The sequence below is a fragment of the Ostrea edulis genome, chromosome 9 (assembly GCF_947568905.1).
Source record: "Ostrea edulis chromosome 9, xbOstEdul1.1, whole genome shotgun sequence".
NCBI lineage: Eukaryota > Metazoa > Mollusca > Bivalvia > Ostreida > Ostreidae > Ostrea > Ostrea edulis.
The window spans coordinates 63284182-63292385 of NC_079172.1; the positions used below are offsets into that span (position 1 = coordinate 63284182).

The window sequence follows — 8204 nt, forward strand, 5'->3', positions numbered from 1 at the left end:
TACAGGCTACATGAACTGTAAACTACACGTGATATATTGAGAGGGCTTCCATTTCATTCCAGTTTTTTTTTTTAATCTGTATCATTTTATCAATTTCATCTCATTAAAATAACACAAAATAGTCATTTTGACTATATAGAAAGCATATTTCAAGCCCATTAAAATCCAGTGGCCCATTTCACAAATTCAAATTTTAATCTTAAAGCACTGTACATAATCTTCTTTGATAATTTTTCACCAATAAATCCCTGAATGAGTCAAATTAAGTACACACTGTATATACACAGACGCTAAATCTTGCATGATTAGTTTTGGCGTAGTTACGCTCATATTTTGGTATAAGACAGAAATAAAATATGTATGACCTTAGTTGTAAGAAGTTTTGTGATTTTAAATGACCACAGGAGCTTGCGGGGGCTTCGCCCCCTGGGCTGCAGCAAGGCTTCAATCCTTAGGCCCCAACAGGGCTTCGCCCTGGACCCACTGAAAGCCTTAAGACAGACCCTTGCCTCGTGAAGTTATGCCCCTAACTTCAATTTCTGGATCCGCACCTGGATTGGTATCCTATCAGGGTATGCATCAAGAAATATAACTCCTACAGTTTTTGCTGTTTACTACGTCACAGAAATAGAAAGGTTGTCTTTCTTGATTGATCAGACGACACTTTCATCCTGTCAGACAATGGACTTGCGTCGGAGGACAGTACTTAGTGATTGTCAGGTAATGTACTATTAGGTAAGTTATCATAAATTAATTACTGGATTACGTCAGAATTTTATTTACTGCAGAATATGGTTTAAATGAGAGAACTTCTAGTCTAGCTAATTCATGCTGTACCGTCGAAATCACAGGCACTGAAGTATGAAAGGTGAAGATAACGAACAGTGATCAATCTCATAACTCCTACAAGCAATGCAAAATAGAGAGTTGGGCAAACACGGACCCCTGGACACAACAGAGGTGGGATCAGGTGCCTAGGAGGATCTGATGCAATCTGATTAAAATAAGATGTTTTATCCGCTCAGCTCCTTTAACTTATTGCTACACAAAGATCATACGGGATGTCTTCAGATCTTTATGTAGCTACATATCGGAGTGGATCTAAGATATTATTTTAATCAGATTGCTGAAATATGGATACTGATTAACCCCCCCAATCAAATTGATAATTTCTCTGAAATGTGTGCATTCCCTGTCTATAGACCTTTATGATAAAATGAGTCGGTGGAAGGCCAATCTCTAAAGCTTTCAAAAAGCGTGAAACGATTCCATAAATCGAAAGAGGGATGAGATAGAAAGGAATCTGCACATTTCAGAGAAATTATCGCCGCAAAAAAGTTCTCAAGCGGGGGGGGGGGGGGGGTTGAAAAAGGCCTCATTTTGTTCCATGAACATCCTCTTAATCTTGTACTGAAGCGCCTAATTAATGTAAACGCAAATAACTGAAGACATTTTGAATTATTTGCGCCCCTACATGCATGTAAAACTTTGATCCTCTATTGTAGCCCCACCCTAACTCCAGGGCCATGTTTGATTAAGCTTGAATTTGCACTGTCTCCGGGAAACTTTCACGTAAATTTCAACATGTCCAGCGATTCTTGAGAAGATTTTTAAATGCCCCCACCCTATTTTTGCATTTCGTGATTCTTTCCCCTTTATAGATGGTATGGCTCTTCATTTGACCAAACCTGAAGCCCCTTTACACAAAGGATAATTTATATCAACTTACCAAGTTTGATTGATATTGGTCCAATGGTTCTGGAGAAGGTGAAAATGTGGAAAGTTCACAGACAAAGGAGAGACGAAAGGTGATCAAAAAAAGCTAACTTGTTAGGTCAGGTGAGCTAAAACTAACTATTTAAGGCAGTGCCGGATTTAGAGGGTGTATAGGTGTTTACCCCCCCCCCACCTTGTCTGAACATTTTATCAAAAATGGTCTTGTATGCTATTTTAAGCTCTTCAACCCCCACTCCCTATTTTGATATTTTTGTCAAAAACCAGAATCAAAATGACGATTTATTCATATATTCGTTTTATTTTTCAAATAATTTTCTTGTGGTTCCAAATAATTATGCTTTGATTTTTACATTTAAATACAAGGAACCCTGTTCTTTGAGGAATTTATCTGATATAATATGATAAAACATTTCTTTTGATATATCTGAGAGATTCTGGTTGAACTTGAGTATATGAAAATCAAAGTATGGTGCGAGGAGACGATTGAATGTATAGTTCTTCCCAAATCGCAGGACCCACACCAAAGCCAGTCTACTGGACTTATTCTTCATAACACTGACCATTCCACAAAATTCATTGATGGTCAGATAAGTGACTGGTTAGTCCCACAAGCAGGGAAAATTTGTTTCATTTGAATCTGAGAATAACTCTTGTTTTCCATTCTATCAATCTACCTTGCTGTTTGCTGAATTGTTAATTCTTGTTGATTATTCACCAGTCAGAAATACAAAAACAAGATTTGTCAGAAGACAACATAGCTCGCCAGAAGCACGACTCTACTTCACCAACACCCCCTAGTCCCATTAGTTCAAAAGATTAAAGTTTTTGAAAATTAGGCCGAAGCCCAAGGTCAATAGGTGCGGGTTTCGATACTATATCTAAGGCTTGGTCATGAGATATCTAAATATTAAATATCAAAGCCATTTTACTTTTGGTTCAAAAGATATAACAAAGTATAAAGTTTTTGAAAAGTAGGTCAAAGTCGAAGGTCAAGTTTACAAGGTCAAATGTCAAGGTACCAAAACAAAAGAAAGGTCTCTTCATGAAGGATTCATATGTGAATTATCAAAACCCTATCCCCTTTGATTCAAAAGATTAGCCCAGGTTAATGTTTTCAAAAAGTAGGTCAAATGTCAAGGTCACTAGATAAAAAGTCTTGGTACCAAATGAATGTTCCCTTATAAGGCATATGTGGTCTAGAGGGAAAGCGTTCGCCCCACATGTGGAAGGTCGGGGTTCGAATCTCGGCCGCGACAGACCTAAGTTGTTAAAACAGGTAGTGACAATTCTATCGCCAAACGCTCGGCATCAGACGGAATGTCACGGGTCCTCGGAGATGACCTTAGAAACTCATGTCCCGTGTCACAGTAGGTGTGGTACGCTAAAGAACCCTCACTGCTCAATGATCGTAAGCTCAGAGCATAGGCCTAAATTTGAAGCACAGGGGCTCGGTTATTATTATGTACACATGTTACACCTTTTTTAAAACCTCAAAAAACAAAACAAAAAACCAACCGAATTTTGGTGGTGGGTTTTATTTATATAATCTATTATTCGGACACAAATCATGCAAAACTTCCAATTTATTATTCGGGAACAAATGATACAAAACTTCAGTATCTGACAACCGAGCCCCTGTGGTCTGGAAATCGTCCCGGTGAGCTAATCAATTTACAAAATCTGATGATAAATCATAGTTTTACCATTAATAAGTGTTAATATTGTTAAGATTGTCTAAATCAAATCTGTACTTTGTTGAGGTAAATTAATACGATATTCTTGGAAATTGAGTTTGATAAGATTTCTATTTGTCTGTGTTGATTTTGTAGGACTGTGGAGATACGCGTTGTGACGTCATTGATGGTAAACAGAAGACTGTGACCTTGGATCAGAAGACCGGACGTTTGGGGGTCACTATATGTTACTGTACTACACAGCTAAGTAAGTACTCAGTCATAATGTAAGATTGTATTCTATAAATGTTTATCTATAATATATACATTGAAACATAATACAAATACCAAAAGATATACACTGTAATTTAAAACTTGACAAACAGAATAATGTTCAATATAGGCCCAAGATAAATATAACTTTATCAATACACATGTTAATTACACATCATACACACTTTTGTAAGCATCACATAGTTGTAATTACTTACAGTTTTAAACAGGTCCAGTCCAAAGACTATTTCTACCTACGTAGCTACTTATAGCTACGTAGGTATTTAAACCTACTCCAGGTAGGTATTTTTAACTACTTTTTCCTTTACTTGCATTTCGTGGCCAAACGCAGGAACGGTGCAATATGGTGTGTACCAAAGATCTTGATTCACTTACACTGACGATGAATACCACAAAAATATTGGACAAAAAATGTTTACTTTCTAACCTTTCAAATTTGCATCAATAACAACACCCAGTTCCATTTTTTAGGAGCTTATGATCAAAGCTACGTGATAAAAAGTGTAGAATGTTTTACAAATCTGTATTAATTTTAAAGTTTACCGTCATGCATTTTTACATCAAAGTTTTTTGGGGCGAATTATCATGCATTTCCTTTGCATTCTCCACCCTCATAAAGTATTCAAATTTACACTCCGAATTTTGCAGTGCAGATGCACAACATGCTACATAAAACGACTGACCTGTTAAAAAGATGCGCCTTAATCATTATTTATTTATATTTCCTAAAACAGGTAAAAGTATTAAGTAGAAATAGCTACTTTAAGTACATGTACCTGTAGGTTTAAATAGCTAGGTAATTAACATGGTTTTTATATCTGTAATTAACACCGTGCTTAGATCTGTAATTAACACGGTGTTTGGATCTGTAATTAACACAGTGTTGAGATGTGTAATTAACACCGTTTATAGATATTGGATTTTCTTCACTTTAGCAGTGACACACTCAGCCACAAAGAGGTTGTCTCTGATGTCCACACATAAACCAAATGGACCGCGTAAATCACAGTGAATGTAACGGAGGAACTGTCCGTCCTGATCTAGGATGTGGATACGGTGATTTCTATAGTCTGCTGTCAGGATGTGACTCTGGCTGTCTGTAGTGATGCCGACTGGAGTAAATGATTGCTTGGTATTAGAGGGATGACCAGTGTATCTAAATCGGAGTTTTCCTGACTGATTGACCACCACTACTGCATCAACGTCCCAGTCAACCACACAGATATCCAGGTTCCTGTTTTCACTGATGTGACGAGCACGTGAATAGAGAGGACGGCCCTGATCATCAAACTGAATGCTTTGTTTCTCTGTGGAGCCAGAGTAACGCACGACTTTGGATTGTTTTCCATCATCACTGTTCATGGTAACCAGGAGATCACCAGAGGCGGTACGGCAGACACCGTGAGGTCCCCACCCCTGTAGTATGAAAGACATCCACCTCTGTAGTGTGATCACGGTCTGTATCTCTTTATTCTTGACCAGGTTTATAGTCTTATCTCTATAGTCAGTATAAACAAGATCCCCGTCCCGTGTCACTGCTATGCCCCCTGGTTGTCTCCCTGACTTGGTTTGTATTGATGTCAGTAGTTTACTCCGGAGGTTGAGGAGCTTCATGATTTCGTTATCCCCGCGTGTCCAGACTTGTTCTTCACTGACACAGCTAACACCGTATAGTCTGCTATACCCAGTGTCTATGGTGGCGGTGACGTGCGGTTCATCAAGCAGTGGTTTGACTGGAGGAGACGATACAGCTTCTGCTGACTTCATTATGTAACCTTGTTCTTCTGTGTTAATGGATAATGGCGACAGAGAACCAAAGATTTCACGGAGCTGTTCTGTGTTTATTTTCTGAGGTGACAAACTTGGTAATGTAACTTGGACTTTTGGGGGTAATCTCCTGAACTCGGCATTCCTATATTTGTAGGTAGAGATTAGGGAGACGTCATTGGATTCCAATATTGCCTTCAGATTTAGAATGATTTGTTTGAGTTCAGTAATACTGTGTGTGATTTCATCTGTGTTTTTATTTAAGACAGCCAGATGTTTTGTTTTCATCTCCGCTATGTCGGATTTCCGTTTGTTGACAATGGCGGTGATCTCCCGGTGTAAGGCTTCTCCTTGTTGGTCGGCAGCTGTGGTCAGTTTCCCGTACTTCCTTTCTAACTCGGCTTTCTCAGTTTGGACATCGGAGACAATTTCTTCATATCGAGGGTAAATTCTGGTCTCGAGTTCTTCCAAATCTTTTCGTAAATCTTGTGTTTTAGCGCTGAGTTCTTTCTGAATATCTGATATATCGTGACCTTTATGTTTACCAAATAAGGCGCAGGTAGAACAGACGGGAAGGTCGCATTTCTTACAGTGAAGTTCACACTGTTTGTCGGGGTGGCTGTGGCATTTTGGGTAGTTAGGAGTAGAACTTCTCTCGATGAAAGGTATGACTTGGTGTTTTCTAGACGAATCCAAGAGATGTTTTCCTACACAGTTAGTACAGAGATTTATATTACAACGTTCACAGTGACTCTGTAGGGGGGCAGTTTCACAGGAGTCACACAGTAGGACGTCTTGGGCACTGCGCCGGGGTTGCAGCATGTCTGGTGTCTGGGTCACATGATTAGTTCACTGTTAATAGAGAAATGAACATTATTTTTAGTGTCAGTTTTCAATTGCAGGACATGAAATAAACATTGGATATAAATCGTTTATAAATAAACATTGGATATAAATCGTTTAGATGGGAACTTCAATAAACAATTTTACACGCTAGAATTATACCAGGATAGATTATTATTATATTTTCATCATACATTTATATGTACGTATAGTACAAATATATACATGTACTACATCACCCTCCCCCCTCCCCCGAATTTCTAAAATTCACGTTATAATGACCAGTGTCATCAAACCTGTCTCAGTTAGGCAACGAAATTAAGGGGAAATACTCGCTAAATGCGAGTTAGAAATTAAAATTGCGAGTGAAAAATCACAAGTGATCACAACTTTTTGCGAGTGAAAAAGAAACCGATCTCTTTTTCCGGATTTCCTTGGTTTATTGGCTGTACTTTGAAGTTTACAATAAGTTAACAATAATTTTTGCATAGAAACGCTTTACAGAATGAATATACAAATATTGGAAAAGTAAACATGGATCGAATAAACAACTAAGGCCAAGGTCATCTCAGTCAGTGATGTCGAAGATGGCCTACTTCATGTACACTTTGGGCGTCTCAGAGACGTCTGATTTAAATAGCAAGCATGTTGATCTCGTCCGTGTTTACATGAAACAACACATGAAAGTGTTAGTGTCACCGCTTCACGCGGTGTCCTTCTGTAGTCCATAGTCAAACACTTAGAGTTCGGAGTGTTTTTTTTTCAACTAGAATTTTTAGATGAAATTTCCAAAAGCTTTGAACATACAGTTTGAATTGGCACAAACAGTCTTCAAGATTTCAAACCACATGATGTTGTAAATAGGTGGTAGATCTCTGGACAACGAGTTCGCCGCACAAATGTACCCTATGACTCTCATCATGCACCAATGATACATGTACATGGATGTTGTCTGATAATTCATTAAATTTTAAATGAAAGAATTCTCAATATTATTTTTATTATTGCACTTTAAAGAAGATTTTAAAAGATTTTTTCCTATATTTTGATATAGATACACGCTTGTTTTCTTAAATTCCTGTAAAACAACCATCGATTGAAAAATGCTAGTAAAAGTTCCAATTTTGCTAGTTGGAAAATACTCCACTAGCTAAAATTTGCTAGTAGTGAAAAAAGTTAATTTCGATCCCTGTCTCATTAATAATTCTGATCAAACACATATCTTATTATACATTTATAATGATTTGGTGGCACTGTGATGTTAACATAATAGTAATAATTTTGTGTCACCTGTAAAAATCCAACATGGCTTCCCTTTTCTTTCGACCTTCCGTGTAGTCCCGTGCTTTAAATACCTGTACGTGACGAGATCGACCCTGTATACACTACATAAGTACGTGTTATCTACTGCTTCAATAGATTTAAAGTCCACATTGTTATCAAATTTTGAATTAGCTTTTGTACTATTACAAAATAAAGGGGGGGGGGGTGTATTAAACATGACTATGTACAAATTGGCAAGTGCGCGTTATAGAAGTAAAAAGAATTGATCTTGCATTTCATTCGTAATGTCACAGAAATTGTACTGTTATAAGGAGGTTTGCTACACCGGAGAAATTGTACTGTTATAAGGAGGTATGCTACACCAGAGAAATTGTACTGTTATAAGGAGGTATGCTACACCGGAGAAGTTTGATATGGATAAAAAGTAGAGGATATTTACAACACTATTTTGAATTTGAAAACTTTCAAATTTACTTTATTTAGTAAAAAAGAAAGCAATCTGATAAAAATTTAAAACCCCTACTGGACTCGAACCCGAGATCTACAGTTCAATGGTCGACGTGCTAACCTACTGAGCTACTCATCTAGGCGATGGATTTTGAAATG

At 37.6% G+C, this 8204-nt stretch overlaps 1 protein-coding gene and 1 long non-coding RNA gene across 2 annotated transcripts; one reads left to right on the forward strand and one right to left on the reverse strand.

The window, feature by feature from the left end:
* The first annotated feature begins 2250 nt into the window (after positions 1-2250).
* On the forward strand, positions 2251-4778 carry LOC130050268 (uncharacterized). The gene is made up of 3 exons (XR_008798707.1): positions 2251-2335; positions 3567-3678; positions 4640-4778. It is a non-coding gene; the product is annotated as an uncharacterized LOC130050268 (long non-coding RNA).
* Positions 3712-7657, reverse strand: LOC125660434 (E3 ubiquitin-protein ligase TRIM71-like). Its single transcript, XM_056149861.1, has 2 exons — positions 7605-7657; positions 3712-6323 (listed from the first exon to the last, which is right to left on the reverse strand). Exon 2 carries the CDS (start codon positions 6291-6293, stop codon positions 4611-4613), a length of 1683 nt encoding a protein of 560 aa, XP_056005836.1. The 5' UTR covers positions 6294-6323; positions 7605-7657; the 3' UTR covers positions 3712-4610.
* Between the last annotated feature and the right edge of the window lie 547 nt (positions 7658-8204).

Bases quoted from the DNA above. Each gene is read 5' to 3' on its own strand.
- LOC125660434 (XM_056149861.1), bottom strand. From the start codon at position 6,293: ATGCTGCAACCCCGGCGCAGTGCCCAAGACGTCCTACTGTGTGACTCC.